The 18396-nt window shown below is 55.2% G+C and overlaps 1 protein-coding gene across 1 annotated transcript; it reads right to left on the reverse strand.

The window, feature by feature from the left end:
• Window positions 1-197: 197 nt before the first annotated feature.
• Window positions 198-11050, reverse strand: DLK2 (delta like non-canonical Notch ligand 2). Its single transcript, XM_064445930.1, has 6 exons — window positions 10887-11050; window positions 8547-8648; window positions 6860-6923; window positions 4283-4413; window positions 3465-3609; window positions 198-2923 (listed from the first exon to the last, which is right to left on the reverse strand). Exons 2-6 carry the CDS (start codon window positions 8617-8619, stop codon window positions 2146-2148), a joined length of 1191 nt encoding a protein of 396 aa, XP_064302000.1. The 5' UTR covers window positions 8620-8648; window positions 10887-11050; the 3' UTR covers window positions 198-2145.
• Window positions 11051-18396: the final 7346 nt, after the last annotated feature.

Below are 18396 nucleotides of genomic sequence, written 5' to 3' on the forward strand. Positions count from 1 at the left end.
GAGACACAGGAGTGATGCCCTCTCTGCACAGACAACCCTACTGCTTCCAGAGGGCATTGCCCTTTCCAAGCCCAGAAGGTTGCACCCAGGGACCTTACTGCTTTTCCTCCAGTTTACAGTGAAGAAAGCCATCCCCTGAAGGGCCAGAATGTGATTACATTAAAGGCCTCTAAGGTTAGTTTATTTCAAGACCACACTTCCAAGAAAAACTCCTTATCCCTCCTGCCCTGCTCGCAGCTGCACAAACACACAGCTGCTTTCAGTTTTAGGACCAAATTGCTCTTCCTGTCAGCACCCTTGGACTCAGTCTTGGGTTTTCCCCTTCTCCGCAACACTCTTAAGGCAATGCCTAGCAGGTACACATCTTTGCTATGCTGTCCTCAGGCAGGTCCTGTTCCTTCCCCTGAGGCTGCAGGAGCCTTCTCCATCCCTGCAGCCAGAGCATGGGGCAGGACAGCAACTGTGCCGCAATCTGGGTTTCCATTCTTGAGGGACATGATGGAGGTACTCATCCAGAACAAGTAGCTGAGCAACCTGATCTAACTGGATCTGCTGAGAGCAGGAGGTTGGGGTCCAGAGGTCCCTTGCAACCTAAATGATTTTATGATTCTCTGATACACTGTTTCTGGGCTTGTACTTGTTTTATTCGATAAAGATACATCATCCATCCATGTTTTAAAAAAATAATCTTTCTGATGAAGCCCCAGTCCCCTCTCCCAGGTCTCCTTCCTGGCTCAGTGCTCACTCTGTCCACTCTCTTCACACCATCTTGAACCCAGCCCTGCAACCCTATAGGCCAGTAGTACGGTTTGTGTTGTGTGGTTTTTTACCCCACTGCTTAGCCCTCCATGACCACGAGGAGGCACAGAAAACCCTGGCACTGGCACAGAGATGCTGATTACTGCACACTGGACCAGCACAGGCAGGAGCAGACCTAGTACAAAGGCTAAGTGACGCAGCTATCTACTGTTCTTAGCTGTGCTTTAGCAATGGTGGAGAAGGCAGTATCGTATCTGCTTCCTATGATCATCCCAGGCTCAGCAGCCTTCCCTCACATCTGCTGTGGGGAGCTTAGCCTTTGCTGTATCAAGAAATGCTACAATGGCTGATTTGAGGTTAGTGCCAGCTGCCTGCCTCAGAGTGACTGGGAAAGGGAGGATCTGGATCTTGTATTGTTCCTGAACCAGCCACAGCACATCTCCAGCCTTGTCCATCTCCAAGTTTCACCTATGAGGGTATATGAGAAGGACCAGCTCAGGCCAAGAGGACCCCAGAGCAGAGCAGGCCATGCTCCTCCATGCCAGCAAACCATGAGGCAGAAGTGCACACTGCAGAGGGGGAAGCAGCTTGGTCATTTATGGCCAGACCAGAAAGGATGGCTTGGTAGGTGGGGGGAGAAGACCCCTGGATCATCAGGAGGAAGGTACAGAATGTGTTTGTAACTCCAAGTCTGACAGCAAGAGGAGGGGGCATCACCCAGGGCAGAAGAAGGGCACGAAGAGACCCCAAATGATCTCCAGAGTCTCTTTGAACTGGGTCACAGAACCACAAGGTCAGAGAGCAAGGGTGCTTGCTCGCTCCCTAGGGACACGGCATCTGAAATGACAGTCTCTAGAAACAGCCAGGAGCCATCCTACCCAATATGGGGGCAGGGAGGCCTGTGCAGCCACAACCGTCCCAAAGGCCCCAGAAGAAACACCCCAACACCAGCGCAAATGAGACAAAGTTCCTTCCAGTAGTCACAGAGAGGAGTTACGAAGGGCCTGACAGATTCTGGGCTTGCAAGAAGGCTGTGCCCTCCTCAGGACTACCCATCCTGTTTCTGAGAGTTCACGTCGGATGATACCGGCACTGCATGGCATGGGCTGCCACAAGCGGCACATTGCCGCTCCCCTGCAGGGCTGGCCCAACACAGCCCTGCTTTCAGATGCCCATGGGTGCCAGCTGCGCTGGCCGGGCAGGAGACAGCTCAGACCCAGGCCAGGCCATCGCACCAATGCTCGACGCCCAGGGGTTTTGTTGACACTTTTGCTGCCCGGAGGGCCCTTTCCCACTGCCCGGTTTGTGCCGGCACAGCTCCCCAGGGTGCAGTTCAAGGGGTTTGCCAGCACAACCTGCCAGGGCCCAGCTCAGAGTCCTCGCAGCTCACAGCTCTGTTGTCTTTCTGGGCTCGATCAGGATGGTGTTGAGCATGCCCACTTGACACTCCTGGTCTTGGAGCTTCCTTGCAGCCTGAGAAGGGCTTTGGCACCAGTTTGACCTCTGACGGCTCCTCTGCCAGTTCCTCAGCATCAGCAGGATGGTGATGAGGACGAGCAGTGCCGTCAGCACCCCGAACACCAGCACTGTCACCAGCTGGGCTTCACTCAGCCCTGAGTCCCTCTGGGTCACCACCTCCTTCACAGAGATTTTCAATAACCCTCCCCCTGGCTCTTTCTCGCTGTGGTTGGCCACGCGCCGCCCTGTCACCACGGTCCTGACAGGCTCCATGTGCGTCACCCCTGGCACCTCGCTGGTGGTGCTTTTCACGCCCCCGTCATTCTCATGGTTCGCAGGGTGGTAGAGGGGAGCCCAGGTGGGCTCAGGGATGGAGATCTCACAGGTTTTGCCAGTGAAACGGTCAGGACACAGGCAGTCATAGTCATTGATGCGGTCATAGCACTTTGCCCCGTTTTTGCACGGCTGGCTGGCACAGTCGTTGATGTTGATGGTGCAGAAACGCCCTTCAAAGCCCACCTGGCACTGGCAGGAGAAGCGGTTGATCCCATCATGGCAGGTGGCACCATTGGCACAGGGACGCATCAGGCAGTCATCCACGTCGTTCTCACAGAAAGCCCCCACAAAGCCAGCGAGGCACCGGCAGGTGAAATTGCTGGCAAAGCCATTTTCATCTTGACACTGCCCCCCATTCTTGCATGGAGACCTGCATGGAGAGAGCAAGGACAGGTCATGGCCCTGGAGAGCAAGTAGCTTCTCCTCCCCCAGGGGGGTAAACACACACAGTGGCTTGTGTGGCCAGTGGGCCTGGCACCAGCTCTTTCCATGGGGACAGCTACCTCAAGTAGAAGACTGGGCAGGAGTTTCCGCCTCCCCAAATGAGAGGGTGTGGGACCTCCTCAAAGGCTGTGGCTGTGCACAGGCCCACCGCCCACTAGGGTGGGTCTTCAGCCAAATGATCTGAAGAGGAAACATGCCCTCATGATGGTCCCCAAGGGCATGACAGTGTCAGCTCATCACACCTACAGCAGTGAAGGATGGGAATCTGTTCAGATTGCAACAAAGACCTTGCCCCAGTGGGACCATGCGGTGCACACAGCTAAACCAAAGCCAAAGACAGTTTTGGCTTAACTCCATTAGCACAAGGATATCCACAGATAACAAGCCAAGCTGGGCCACTGCTTAGCAGTGCGTGAGCTGAAGCTAATGCTGTCTGTAATCTCACTGCCCTCGCTGCCATGGCTCACCCTGCCTTCTCACATGGCCCCGTCTTCATCTCACAGTCCTTCCCGTGGAAGCCTTCTGGACACAGGCAAGAATATTCTCCGTCTCGATCATAGATGCACTGAGCCCCGTTCTGGCATGGGGACCGGTGTTCACAGATATGTATGTCTGAGGGGAAAGAAAAAGGTGGGACTTAGTGAGAAAAGAGGGACAATGTGGCCAATTCAGTTTGCTCATAGCCCATCAAATGCAGTGGGGATGAAGAAATGGCAGGAGCTTCTCCCGCCTCCCCTCCAACAGGCACCTGCAGCAATAGGTGTGAAATGCCTATGTGGTTCCTCCCAGCTACGGTCCACAAAATGCACAGGCTTAAGGGTGCAGAGAGACAAAATTGTCGTGCAAATCTGCATGATATGAAGGTGCTGCACATGCTGTCTGGCTGGCCAGTGCAGATCCTGTGGCACAGACAAGACTGAGGCCAGACTAGGGGAGTCCACCAGCCATCTGCTAAAGGCAGGAAGCACCAAGGGAAGCAGGAGGTGCTGCCCCGAGACCAGCCACAGCATGGGAAAGGCAATGAGTTCATCTGCTCCATTTCCTGAGGCTGGCCAGTGTTGTGGCAGCTCTTGCCATGCAGCCAGGGAGCAGGTGCTGGCAGCCTGACCTCTTCTGCAGGAAGGGGATGGTCCCAGCTGTGGCAGCCAGGCAACATCCTATCTCCTGGGCAGCCCAAGCAGCATCACCCGGGTAGCTTTTGGCTATGCTGGCTCACCCATCCATGCAGGTGTGCTGGGCTTCTACCCTCAGCACCAGAGGCTGGGATGTCCAGCCTGTGACTCACCTTTGTTGCAGAATTTGCCAGCCCAGCCAGTGTGACAGATGCACTGCCAAGGCTGGTGGCACGTCCCGTGGATACACCCTGGCATACGCACACACTCCTCGCAGTACTCGCCCTCCCAGCCTGGATCACACCTGCAGGAGGACAGGGCATGGCAGTGTGATAAAACCCAAGCAGGGGCTGCAGAAAAGCTGACTGCTTGCCTTGCAGGGTTCCTCCAGATACGGCAGCACTAGGAAACCCTCCCCAAGTCCCCCATAAACCTGCTGGCTCCTTCATCCAGAGAAGGTCAGTACTGGATCTCATCCTTCCAAGGAAGCAAGCAGACAAGAGAGGGAGCAGTCAGGGAGAGTGAGGGGGCAGAAACAGAGCTCAGCAGCTTTGCTTTTAGTGCCCATGTCCCAGTGCTCTATTCCAGCCAACCAGTCTGTACCCAGGCACTGTATTAGCTCAGCAATTCCTGCACCTCCCTCATCATACAGCCAGTCTGACAGGCTGAGAAGAGCCCCATCCCTAACCATGAACTCCCTGAGGGAAAGGGACAAGAAGCCCCTGAGGCCCACGTTTCATTGCACCCCTCTGCATTATAATGGGTGTCATTTTTCATCTGAAATGCACTGTAATCCAGCTGCAAAACCTTGCTTGCCATGGCTGGCGTATGGAATAGACTTCTCAGCTAGCTCACGAGGGCAGTATGTCGGGAAAACCTGCAGCACACAATGAGCCTTGTGGCCTCTGAAGAGCAGGGCAGTGGGGATGACTAAGTAAAGTCAAGCTGTGTGGCTCCAGTGGCTTCCATCAGACCTGCCAGCTCCAAGAAGGAAAGCAAGTGATAACAAGACAAGAGCCAAGTGGAGGTGGCACGAGCTGCAACAAAAGCTATACTCAAAACAGCAAGAAATAAAACCTAACAAAAACAATACAGTCTCTAGAGTAAGCAAGGGGGTTCATTTTCATGGCTAGGGCTCATTTCAGCATGATGCATGGTGACTGCAGCTTTGCCAGGCTGGTCTGAGGCTGCACTTTCACACCTGGACTGGCTATTGTGCCTGCAGGTTGTTCCAAAGAGATAAGGAAAATATTTTTTTAAATAAATATATATGTTAATTAGAGACTTTTTGATGGGAATGGAGGCGATACCATGTGCCTGACAGAGTCTGGGGAAATGCATTCATACCTGGACAGCCATGATCTTACAGAGAGCTGTGGGCACCCCTACACCCCAGTACCTGCAGGGAGCAGGTGCCATCAACTCTTCCCCATCTCTAAAAGGGAGATGGCCAACCTAAAAATTGCCAGGGAGGGGGCCAGGTAAGCAGCCAAGTCTCCCCGAGTTTGGGGTGATTTCAGTGGGGTACTGCCAAGCTGCTGAAGGGTTCAGCAAATGCTCTGGAGGCCTGAAATCTGGAGCAGCAACTCACACATGCCTCCAGCAAGGGAGGAAAGACCTGCATCTGGGCCACCTGCCACATGGAAAAGTGCAGTGTCTCTGGCCAGGGCTTCATAGCACAGAGCTCCCCCAACCAACCACAGCCACTGAAAGGGCTCAGGGAGAAGTGAGCTCTTTTCAGCTGTAACTGCGGACCCAGCAAAACTAGAGCTCAGCACTCCCTGATGCAGCAGGCAGTGCGGTTATGGTCGCTGCCAGGCCATTAGGAGAGAACAAGTGGCCCACGTATGGTGTGACATTGGGGGCTTTGCTGTGAAAGAGGGCTGAACATGCCCCAATGAGGAGAACGCGGCAGAGGTGGACAGTCTGTCCCCTTGCGGCATAGGTGTCCAGTCCAGCTCGAAGCAGCCTGCTTATCCCGGGGCTGCCCGGCAGGATGGGGGCTCCAGGTGGCCCTACAGTGGGACGAGAGCCAGTGTCTGGGGCCATGGCAGCCCAGGGCAGTCATGTGGTTGCTTCCCAGGCTGAAGTGCAGGGTCAGGCTCTGAGCTTTGCCCCTGTAAGATCTGGGCACCAGGTTGAGCTGGGATGCCAGGGATCATGCATACACTTCTGCTGTGGTAGCCCCCAGCTTGCTGATGAGCCCTTTCTGAAAACACCCAGAGATCCCCACCACAGCACAGGCTTCTGAGAGGGGACCCCTGATGCCCCTAGATATTTATGTCCATGCTGCCAGCTCTTCTCTTCCACATACCCAGAGAGCATCCCCATCTCAACCAGTGAGCAGGCCAAGCAAGCTGGCTGACCCCCAAGCCTGCCCAGCTGCCTGATGACTTTCCCCATCGTATCTGAGCCAGAAGGCTGCCTCCCATCACCCAGGCATGGCCAGGCTGTTCTAAGCTCCCGTCTAGACAAAAAGGGCTCAGCAGAATGACATCGGTCAGTGTGTGGTGAGGGAGACCCTGGAAGCACTGGAGCAAAGGCTGGAGGGGACAAGCAAGGGGTTGAGGGATCAAAATCTCCCACTCCAGAAGGTGTCAGGTAAAAACAGAGCAGTCATCGATTCCAGGTGTGGGTGAGAGATGCTTCAACCCAGGGCAGGGGTGTAGGCACCAAGGACACAGCATGAAGGGAGGAAGAGCAGTTACAGTCAGGACCAGCAGGAGCAGAGAGCCGAGGACAAGCCATACCTGCACTTCCCATCCTGGTCACAGCAGCCATGGGCAAGATTGCAGCGCTCGCTGCAGTCATCACCTACAAGGCAGGAGATAGGTAGAGTTGGATTAAGCAGAGACCATAGATCACTCCACACCTGCCTGTGGCCCTGCTGGCTCACAACCTTTTTTTCCTTCCTAAGCACTCATCCTGCCCTTCCCCAGAACTGTGAGGTGGGGGACCTTCCTTCAGTGGCTGGATGCCACATGGGAGATGAGGATTTTGCAGTCACCCAAGAAGCAATAACACTGCCTTTACTGTGAAATGGGACCCTGTTTCAGAACTACCCAGGCTCTAATCACCTTCCCCACCCTCTCTCTGCTGTCTCCCTTAGGCTTTGGGCCCTTCTGGACAAGAGCTGGGGTTGCCTGTGCATTAAGGCAACCTGTGTAATAGGGCCTGACCTACCTGGGACCTTGGTCCCACAGTCGTGCAGCAAATATGGTGGGAAAGCTCAGGGCCTGGTACTGCAAGGGGCACAAAGGAACCAAGGATGGAAATGGAAAGAATGTCTCCTCTTTATCTCCCAGGACACCCTCATCCCCAGAGACAGCTATTGGCATGGAGCGGTCTGGTCAGGGATCCTGCCCTCTGCCAGGACCCAGCTGCCGACACTCCCCCTCTGGCGCAGGGAGGCAGGACTGGGCATCATGTGGGGCCAGGTATCCAGTTCTGTTTATTTATTTAAAGGCCACAGAAGCTGTAACTGATCCATGGCCTTGCTGTGCCACTTCTCATCCTCCACTTGGCACTGGCCTGCTTTCTCCAGCCAGGTGTCCCCTTTCACTTCCACCTTCCCCTCTCCCCCATCACTTGCTTGTATTGTAACCCCACTGGGAGCTGGCTCACTCCAGCTCCATGGGCAGTAGAACTAGAGCAAATGTCAGGAGGCAGGGGGTTTCTCCAGGAGCCCAGCAGGATCCCAGGCCAGGCCCAGGAGATGAACACCCTTAACTGACTGAGCCACTCCATCCTGGACAGGGACAGGTTAAAGCCCCCACACCAAGAGGCATGCTTAGGCTTTCCCCGAGCCACATGATGTGCTGCCTAGGAAGCGAGCAGGGGGAGAAATCCCCCATGCCTCATTTTTGCTGCAGTGAAGCAGCAGGTCCCAGTGCTTAGGATAAGAGCCTCCCAAAACAAGCCACTGTGGAGCTGGAGCAGCATCCTGAGACTGCTCAGCCCAAGCCTGGGTATTGTCACCTTTCCTGTTTGTATGCCACCTTTCCTGGCAGATGGCTTTGGGACTTCATCACTTATCCAGAGCAGGGGTAGAGCAAACTAATTCTTGGGAAGGGATTTTGTCTCACAGGATCCAGGATTAGCCATTCAGTTTTGGGATCTTCTTTCTCCCCCACCGTGCCTCTCCAAACAGGCTCATCAGTTCAATGACCCACTCACCCTAACTGCAAGAGACAGAGCAGAGGGACCTCTCGCTGCTGGTCTGCTCAGGCACTGCCACCCCCAGGGGCACCAGAGCCAGGGTCTCTACAGTTGCCACCATTTACCCCCCAGGTGCTGGATGACTGAGCAGCATTTTCTGGTCTTCCAGGTCAGGCCAGCCCTGTTTTGGATGAAGAACTGAGGAGACTTCAGCAATGCCAAGGAAAGGTTTGGAAAGATGGATGTAAGAGAGAAGGACCCATGTCTACAGAGGCTCACCTTGCACAAGCTGGTGATGGGCCAAGAGGATCCAAACCAAGGACATGAGCTGGAGACAGAAGCTCCTGAGCATGGTCAGCGTGGCCCCACCGAGATGAACACCTACAGAGAGAAAAAGAGCAAGCTCAGAATAATCCCCTGGCTGACACCACAGCTTCACTTCATGCATCCCTTCCTCTCTGCTACCTGGGAGTTTTGAGTTGAAAAACCCAGTTTTGTACGGACTTGTCACTGGACTCCTCTCTGCCCTTCCAGACTCCTTCCGCTAAGGCAACGTTGGAACACTAAGAAGGAACACTAAGTTGGAACACTAAGGCCTTTTAGAATGCCTGTATGGGAGAACTGAGTGCACGCACAATACTGAGTGTGTAATAGCTCAGGCTGTTAACACTGCATCTTGGAGCACCTACCCATGCTAGCTACTCTCAAGAGAGCAGAAGCCTCCAGAAACACCAATCCAGTTGTGGGGACCTTCATCTTCCCTTCCTAGGTCTGGGGGGCTTCAGCTTCGTGCTAAGCAAGGTCCCTGCAGTGCATATTCAAATGAATAGATGGGCTGAGTCTTTTTACAGCACTCAGGCTGCTTTTCAAGCCCTTCAGAAAGGCAAGGAGTCAAGTAGATCTAGCAGATGAGCAGACGGTAAATGACAGCCCTATTTCATTTTCCAAGCAAGGGAGTGAAGTGATAGGCACTAGACCTGGGCTGCAGCCCCAGGTAGGAAAGGCAAACATGCACCTCTCACTAGGTGCAGTCCTTTTCCTTGGCTGTCCTGCAGAGAGCCCCGTCAGCCCATGTTCCTGCACCCATCTATTTTCTGACTGTCTCCTGCCCTCTTGAAGTAACATTAAATACTTTCCAAAAATGCTTCATTCCCTCCCAGCCTTCTGAGGTTGTTAAGGGCAGGAAATTCATGGGTGATATCATAAATATATTACTATAATGAGATGGGAGGGGTTAATCAGTTCTGCTAGGAGAGTGGTGAAGTCATGAAGCACACTCCATCCAGCAGCATGGGTGTGATGGACAAAGCCATTCCACTTCCAGCTGGACTCTTCAGCTTGGGAAGTTTGTGTTGGGTCAATAGTTGCATGAAGGGCTTCTCAGATGCGGACAGAAGTCCTCACACACACACACATACACATGCATCACAGGAAGAGGTGCTGGAGTCCCTGCTAAGAGCTTCACCTGCCTGGACCAGTCAAAATAGCCCACAAAAAGCAATGATGTTGCTCAAAGCATCTCTCCAGCAAAGGAACCATTACCTATGAAGGATGCAGAATTTGCAGAGTGGCTACAGGATGTTCCTATCACTGCTCCAGCCAAATCCCAGCATAGACTGCTGCATCCTCCCTCCCCACAGTCCCCTTGTCACCATGCTTGCAGGACCCCACTTTGCCTCCTGCCCCAAAACACTGGAACATTGGGCAGTGGCGAACAGCTGTTGTATTTCAGGGGAGGCTGAAGCAATTCCTATGAAACTTACACAACCATTTAGGGCTGAATGGTTGGTATCCTGTTCCTTTGGGGCTGCGAGAGGCTCAACCTCCGACCACATGTCATTGCAAAGGTCGTTTCCCCCACAGCTCCCCACAGCCTCCTCACCTGAGGCGCAGCCTCTCAGGCCTCCTGGCAGCTGCCCCACGGGCACTGCTCCCAGAGGCCACCCCGGACCCCGGCAAGGTGCTGGGGGACATCCTGGGGGACAGCCGGTGCCTGTGGGAGCTGTGAACAGCACCTGGGCAGGCCTGGCTTTGGGTCACAGGGACGCAGGGGAGGCAGCTCCCTCTGTCCCAGTCGTCTGCTACAGCCTGCCTGGGTTGGGGCTATCAGTCCCCCAGGGGCTGCATGCAGGCTATTAGGGATGCCCCCAGAAGCTATTAACTTGCCCCTCGGGGGTCTTAGGGACATTTGTACGGGTGGGGGCTCCGAAGGATGACCTCAGGAGGGGGGCTATCAGGCACTGCCCCCTAGACTGAGAGTAATCAGGGACCCCTCCGGGCCGGGGCTCCAGGGGCAGGGGTGGGAACCCAGAGTGTCGCTCTGCTGCGGCTTGCCTCTACTCCCCCCCACCCCCGCCCCGCGCGCCCCCCGCTGCTTTGGGACCACCCCGAGTGAACAGTGCCCCGCAGAGGGGCACGGCCACGGAGGGGCACGGCCACGGGGGTGCCCGCCTTCCCCCCCACCCCGCGCCGGCCGGAGGGGACGCTCCGCGGACCCCCGCACCGCCCCGGCCCCAGCCGGTCCCCCTGCGCTCGGGGCGGCGGCGGCGGGCGGGGTGTCTGGGCGGGGAACCCGGCGGGGTCTGTCGCTCCCCGCCGCGGGCTGTCCCCCCTGCTCACCTCGGCAACGCGGCGGGTCGTGGGGGCTATCGCGGGGCGCGGCGGCGGGGGGCGGCCATGCCCGGCGCGGCGGTGGCGGCGGCGGGGTTGGGGAGGCGCGGGGCTGCGGAGGGAGCTGCCGCCGCGTGTGCCGCGCCGCGCCGCGCCGCGCCGCTCCGCTCCGCTCCGCCCGCCGCCGCCGCCGCCGTGCAGCCCCGGCCGCCTGCCAGCGGCTGCGTGTGCCTGCACATCCCTGCTCCCTCCCCGGGACATCCCGCCTCTCGCCGCCCCAAACCGCAGGCAGCCCCCGGCCCGGCCCGCCCTGCCCGCTCACCCCTGCCCTGCTCCCCCGCCTCTGCCGGGGGAAAGGCCCCACGCGGGCCCCGGGGGAGTGGCGGGCTGCATCTGTGAGGGGTCACCGGTCCCGTCCCCCAGGACCGGCCTGCGGAGGATGGAGGGGTGCCCCGGGCTGGGGCTGTCCCCCCGGAGGGTGGCCCTGCTGGGGAGACACCCGCCCGGGGCTCGGGGGGCTGCAGCACTCGCCCCCCTCGTGGTTGCACACACACTCGTGGGTAGGGGCTCCAGCCAGCTGCTGCCGGCCTCCCCCGGAGCACCTCCGCCTCGCAGCCCAGTTCTTCCCTCAGAAATAGATGCAGGATGATCCGAGCCCTTTGCTCAGATTATCCAAAATTAGGGAAAATGCCTCCTGCAGCCCCTCCCTGCCATCTTCACAGGCCACTAACACACCTCCTCTGGCCAACTGTAGGGTTAAGAAGCCCCATCCTTAAAGCAGAGGTCACTCCACAAGAAAGAAACCATCTGGCAAAGCTGTGGTCCCCAGCAATTCTCTTGCTGCCGCTCACAAGCCGTGGATGCCAGCACCTTGGTGAACAGTAAAACATAAAACAGCCCTGGGAGAGGGGCTGGGCCAGCACATCTTTGGGAGGAACAGCTGCCTGCTCTCCTCCTCACCTTGCATGGCCTTTCTGCTACTTGGCAAAATGGTATCTGTCACCTTCAAAGGTCCTAGCGATCCTTAGTTAGATTACAAGTTCACCACAGACAGCCCTCTTCTACTCCTGCACCCCATGAGTTTTGCTATATTCCACCAGGAAGAAGAACCACATCCTACTGGCACTTACGTGGATGCTTCCACATCCCATCTCATCTCACCAGAGAAAGCTCACCCCATCCCTGTTCTCACTTCTCCTGTTCCGCCAGCCCTCTGCAGTTCCTGACAGCTCCATCAGCACCACGCACACAGCAGCAACCATGAGTGGCACTGTGGGCCCCAGCACCCTAGGACAGCCCACCAGCTAGCAGCCCCATCGAAGCCCAGCTCTCTGCCAGCTCTGACTGCAGACCCCTGCTTGCTCCATCCTCAGCAGGTCTTAACAGCACAGCCCTACGGAGCAATAATGTGGGAGCCTCCCACCCTGCCACTGCCACAGGAGCTGCCTTCTTCCTACCTCTTTCCTGCTCTTCTGTTGGCCAGGAGCACTGTTCCTTTCCTTGCCTGCCTCCTCCTGTCTTTGTCACCCCACCTAACTACTCCAACATCCCTGAGGCCCAGAGAAGTCCAAACCCCTGCTGCTCAGGCTGCTTTGTCAGCTCCTCGGGTATTTATGGGACAGTTGTGCACCAGCTCTGTTCTGAGGTGCTTCCTGTGGTTCTTCATCCATTCTCATCCCCCCATGCTTCATGTCCAGCTCAGCCTGCTTCTGAGTCCTGGTTCAGACCGTATCTGGGGCTTACAGCAAAAGGGAGAGGGCGAAGCTGAGCGCAAAGCATGGCTACTGTTACTCAGTTAAAAAGCAGACAGCCCCTCCTTCAGTCACTGCTGCTCTATGACCTGGGAGGATCCATCTTTCTCCTCTGACCCCCGCAACACCTGCCTTGCACTCTTTGCTCTGCCAGTCATGGTTGGAGACCAAGTTTTTCCTGGTTGCACCTCCAACATTTTGTATAGCCTGCTTAGCCTCACCCTCACCTCCTCCTTGAAACCCTACTGCCTACACTGACTGTCTCAGATACGACACCACCTCCTGTAACATCCTCACCTGCTCTCTCACTCCTCTGCTGGAATCTGCCCCAGTCCTGACTGCGCTGCAACACCATTGCACAACCATGCCTGGGTGCTCTTAAACCTCTCTTGGTTAAACGTGCCTAAGAAAACCCTCTGGAGGCTGCGCGTGCATTTGAATGGGCAGGTAGGAGGGCGATTGCAGAGCAGTCCCTGTGGATGTTGATATCCCTAAATAGCTGTGTCCACAACACAAGTGCTGCAGGAGAGGGAGATGGGGTTAGGTTGCAGTCAGCAGAGTGGGACACATGGCTCTCCCTGTGCTGCTTATTTCAGAGGTGAGAGCTATGGTGCAGAGCAAAGGCTGTCCAGGCTGAGGAGGTATTGTTTGCTGGAGATCTGAATGCCAAGGCAGGGGAATGAAGAACAGAAACCAGGATGGGATTTCAGAGGTGGGGGAAATGGGTGTATTTGAGGAAATGGGGTTTGGGGTTTGAGGTTTGGGTTTGTGTGCAAGTATCACAGACAGAAGCAGGCAGGGATGGGTGGGAGTAAAAATGGTGGGTACAGAGGAAGGGGAAGGGACCAGAAGGGAACCCCAAGCACCATGGACCTTGGGTGTGCTCCTTCCTCAGCACTGAAGGGCTCCTGTCCTGTCCCTGGGAACACTCCCAAGTCCCAGTCTTGCTCTGGCAGTCCCTGGGCTGCCTAGGGTGACTCAAGCAGAGCAACTCTATTTGTGGACCCAAGAAATGGGCATTGAGGAGGGGATTCCTGCACCTGGCTTAGACCCTGCTCTAGTGGGCTCTGATCCCTGCCATGCCATCCCTAGAGGCGTCTCGGATGGAACAGCTGCTGGGTCAGAATTAGGAAGGATTTTTTCCTAGCCATAAGAGTCCCACCACTGCTTTTCCCTCTGGTGAAGGAGATACTACAAAGCAGGCACCTGGAGTGGGAATGGGAATGACCTGTCACCACGGTCTCCCCCTCTGACGTGTGCCAGACACAAGCTCCCTCCCCTGCCATCCATCCAATGCACCATCACCACTCCCAGCTGGAGGATGAATTACCTGTCAAAACCAGCTGGAGCTGCTTCCCTTTCTTCCAGTGTCTGGAACCTGCACCTTGGAGACAGCCGGACATCAGAGGTGAGGAGCGGGTGCTGGGCTGAGGGAACAGGTGATGTTGCCTCTTCTCCTCCACTGAGGAGCCTTCCCCCAGAGCAAGGAGGTAAAGAACTCTTCCCTGTGCAGAAGCCTGGAGAAACTCACCCCTTGCTGCCCACTCTAATCCCTCAAGGGAGGCAGAGGAGTGGCACAAACCAACTGGAGAAAGACCTCAAACACCTCCAAGCTGCCAACTCAAATGATGATCATCTCCTGCAGCTCTTGTTCCAGGTCACTCTCTCCGCCTTACACACGGCACCAGCCTGGGGTCTCTGGGTTAAAACAAATGTTCTCCCCCATCCCACCCCCCTTGCTTTTCCCATTCCACCCCAGCCCACAACAAACATCAGCAGCTCGCTGGCCCTGCAGCCATGTAACCCAACCCCAGCCATTGTTCCCCCTTCCCCAAGGTCTATATTTGACTCTGCAGCAGCACCATGGCTGTGCGCATGTGTGTGTGTGTGTGTGCACTCACTGCACACGCACGCTCCGATATTTGTTCAGACCCTCATTCCCCAGATGCCCGGGATTGCTTAGAAATAGCTTCCATGGGCAGTAGGTGTTTGTGCCTGCAGTGGAGAAGTGGAGGGGGTGGGCAAAAGAGAAGCAGGGAGAGGGTGTAGGTTGAAGGTAGAAAACCTGGCTCTTCCCTCCCAATTTGCACCATCATACATGGTCTGCCACCCTGCGGAGCATAGCCGGGTCAACAGACAGCAATACATTCAACAGTGGGACTGGCGGCAGATCTGGGAAATGATAGAGAAAAGGCCAAGCTGTGGTCTTGGTGAATCCACCCTGTGTTGCCCTTCCCTAAATATCACTCTCTGGTGGCAAAAGTGCAGTTCAGCCTCCAAAAGCCCTTCAAACCTTTCTAGGTCTGGTGGCTGATGCCACCAGAAGTGGCACAGGGAAGGGAAGTACCCGATTCCCTTAGCCTGGTGGCTCTGTGAAGGGTGCCTCAGCATATGGGAGCTGCCCTGGGATTCACCCTCCTCTGTTTCAGTACTGCATTAAGGGTAGCCACCTTGGGCTACCCTGAGATGTATTTCGTGTTTTCCAAAAGCCTCCAGGAACACTGCCCGAGCCCAGTGTCACATTCCCTGTGACCCTGGAGTCCCTGGGAACACTGCCTAGGATCAGCACAGCACAAGCCTCTTTTATTTGCATCCTTTGTGGCCTGCCAGGACACCTGGCAAAATCAGAAATAAGTGCAGTCAAAGCGAACAACAGAAAGGATTGCCTTTATCCTAAACATTGATGAACTGGGGAACTCATTGCCACCAGGTAACAAGAAAAGGCATTCGTTAAAAAACGACTAGCCATTTATATAGGTATCAATAATAAATAGAAATTAAATCTGGAGAGCTATGAAACCTCCCGCTCCAGGGCACTGAAGATGAGCTCCAGGCCATGGGGTAAGGAGCAGCTTTCCACAAGGGTGGGTTCTTCAGTAAATTTGCTTTGCAGTCCTGGCCCTTGGAAAGGAAGGATGCTGGGCATGAGGAAGCAGCATCCACACATGCCCACTGGACAGAGGGGTGGCCCAGCGTACACTTCCCATCACCAAGACCAAGGTGGGGATGGACTATATGGATGCTCTGGTGGTGCCTGTGAGATGTCCTGGAGGGGTGATTCTCAGGTGTCCAGAGCCAAGTATCAGCCTCCATCCAAGCCTCTGAACACCAGCTTGCCTCTATTCTGCCCTGAGTCAGCTGCAGGGAGTCCCTCATCATCAGGGCTGCTGCTTCCTGATGGGGGTCTGAACCCTGCATTTGCCTTCAGGCAGCTGCTCTGTTGGGACTAGCTAATATCCAACTGTCTGCTGGGCTGCTCCACTAAAACAGATCCTCTGAATGCAGGAGAGCACGGGTCATTGTAATGGACTTGAGCTCAGTACCCGGCAGCCTCCAAACCTGCTGTGGAAAAGTACGCTCGAGTCACACATTATTCTGAGATACAGATTCCCTGAGTCTATCCTCAGTACTTCTATCCAAGACAGGACAGAGTCACAATGAAAACAAACAAACAAACAAACAGAAATCCTGGAGGCAAAAGGAGTTGGACTTGAAAGGGAGGGTAGGAGGCAGAGGTATATATAGAGGGTGGCTAGAGAAAAGATGTCCTGTCTTGAGCCCCCACAGCTCAGAAGACTGAGTCTCATCCCCCTTCAAAAAAACCCCATGAGTTCATTGAGAAGGTGTAGGATCTAGTTTTGCCTTGTGATTTCTGGATTCCCTCTGCATGTGTGTGTGACAGTTAATGTCAGAGCTCTCCTAAGGGCACAGACTTCAGGGGGTGTACCCATTCCCCCCTCCTGCCTCCCACTGCTGGGAGGAGATCTGGAAGGACCAGAGTGGGAAGAAGATGTCTGCCAGCCTTTCGCTTTGCTGGCACATGCTCATGGGTGCCTTGAAGCCCACATCCAGCCATGTCCTCTCCCTTTCCCTTTCCAGCTGGCAGCTATAGCAACAAAACCTCTTAATCTCACCAGGAGTGTGCAAGCATTTAATGGGAGTCTCTTGAATCAAATGTTTTGAGCTTCCTCAGTGCTTGTCTCTGAGCTTGCTTCTGGGTATTTACAGAGGTTGGCATATCTTGGTGCTTGCAGCAAAACCTGGCAGGAGAGCCTGTTGCAGTGAATTTCAAGGTCATTTCACAGAACTACGGCCTGTGCTTAGAAAGGCTTGAACCCTGGGTGCAGAGAAGGGGAGTCCGGAATTATCAGCCTCAGGGGATGTGGACGAGTGTTGGAGGGGAGGCTGACTGCAGACTGGCTGGCTCCTTGGCCTTCAGCAGCTCCCGTGAAGCAGGGAGGCAGTGTGCTCAGCCAAGAACCAAGCGTGTCCTAGGGAAAGGTAATTCCTCCCAGGCCTGCCTGGACCCATCCCTATAAACAACGAGAGCTGCGTGGGGAGAGCAGTGCTGCAGATTTCATAAAAAAAAAATGGTCTCTGTGAGCTGGAGACATGCGCCAGGTATGCAGAAGTGCTCCTTGGGAGATAGCACAGAGACATGTGCCTCTGCCTGAAAAAGCCTGTGAGTCCCTGCTGTGCCCTAGGAGAGCTTGGGCAATCAGCTCCTTCCTCCCCATTTGTGCACCCTGGTGAAGTGCCCATCTCCGACACCCCGGCGTGCAGTGACCTCCCTCACATGCGGGCAAGCACTCTGCTCCACATCTGGATGAAGACCCATCTGCCTGTGCATGCCAGGGTGAACCAGCGTCATGCCTAACCCCTCTGCCACCTCCTTGCGCGCTCCAGTGAGAGAGACATCCCCCCCTTCCTCTCCACATACTTTTAACTTGGTTTATTTCAAACACTTTATTAGCATGACAAGCTGAACAAGTTTTGACAAAGGAGAAGGGAGGCAGAGCCCCTCGAGTCTCTGTCTGAGGCTGACACTGTGACTCTAGCCTTTGCTTCCCCTGGGGTTTTGCCTTGCATTGCAAGCAGCCGTCTTGCCCCTTGGGCACACGTGCTGTTTCCCTCCACTCCTTCACCAGGCTAAATCGCTGGTGTGGGAGGATGACTGCCCTTCAGTCTCTGCTGCACTGCAGCAGCACCCATGCTGGATTTAGCACCCACTGGGGCAAAGGCTTTACAGGGAGTGTTGGCAGGGCTTGAGTGAGGCTGCAGGAGGAGAAACTCCGCAGTGCTGGGGCAGCTCCTCCTACGGGGAGCTCACCCCAGGGAGCAGTGGTAACTGTGGCTTGGGTCTCAGCTGGGAACAGGCTTTTTCTGGCAGAATACCTTGTATAAGGTCACAGTCTAGTACCTGGTTCCCTGCAGAGCCCTGGTTAAGAGTCAGAGGCACCTATGCAGGGCTCAGCGCAAAAGCCGAGACTGATTCACCAGGTGAACGTGGCAGGGAGCAGGTAGTGATCAGAGGAATGAGGGGGATGCCACAGCCAACTTCTTGAGGCCAGAAGGCCCCAATTTCTGCTGCCTGCCCATGGGAGCGATGCAACTGGCACAAGGTGAGTGCAGAATACAAATCCATTGCTTCCAGGCTTTGTGTTCTCTGTCCTGTGATGAAAGTCTACACTAGGGACAGGGCAAGAGGTGAGAGCCAGCTGTTGCTGCACTATTTTATGGCTAGTTAGAAATGGCCAGTAGGGGTCACCGATATCTATTTTATTTATTTTCTTTTTATATGCATGCATTTATAAATATACAAAACACACACAGGCAGCAATTTCAGTGGTGAAGTGTTGATGTGCAATGTATTCATCAGGTATATGGGTCAGGGGAAAGTGCTACTATGTATGTTTGAAATTCCAGTGTGAGCTGTGCATGCCTCTGCTCAAACTCCGTGATGGCATGAAATCACCGAGCCATGTCAA

This window comes from Phalacrocorax carbo, chromosome 3 (genome assembly GCF_963921805.1).
Source record: "Phalacrocorax carbo chromosome 3, bPhaCar2.1, whole genome shotgun sequence".
In the NCBI taxonomy this organism is placed as follows: Eukaryota; Metazoa; Chordata; class Aves; order Suliformes; family Phalacrocoracidae; genus Phalacrocorax; species Phalacrocorax carbo.

Coding starts and splice junctions, on each gene's coding strand:
- DLK2 (XM_064445930.1), bottom strand. CDS start 8,619: ATGCTCAGGAGCTTCTGTCTCCAGCTCATGTCCTTGGTTTGGATCCTC. Junction 6,924..8,546: donor CCATCACCAGCTTGTGCAAG/GTGAGCCTCTGT, acceptor CCTGCCTTGTAG/GTGATGACTGCAGCGAGCGC. Junction 2,924..3,464: donor GGGCCATGTGAGAAGGCAGG/GTGAGCCATGGC, acceptor CTCTCCATGCAG/GTCTCCATGCAAGAATGGGG.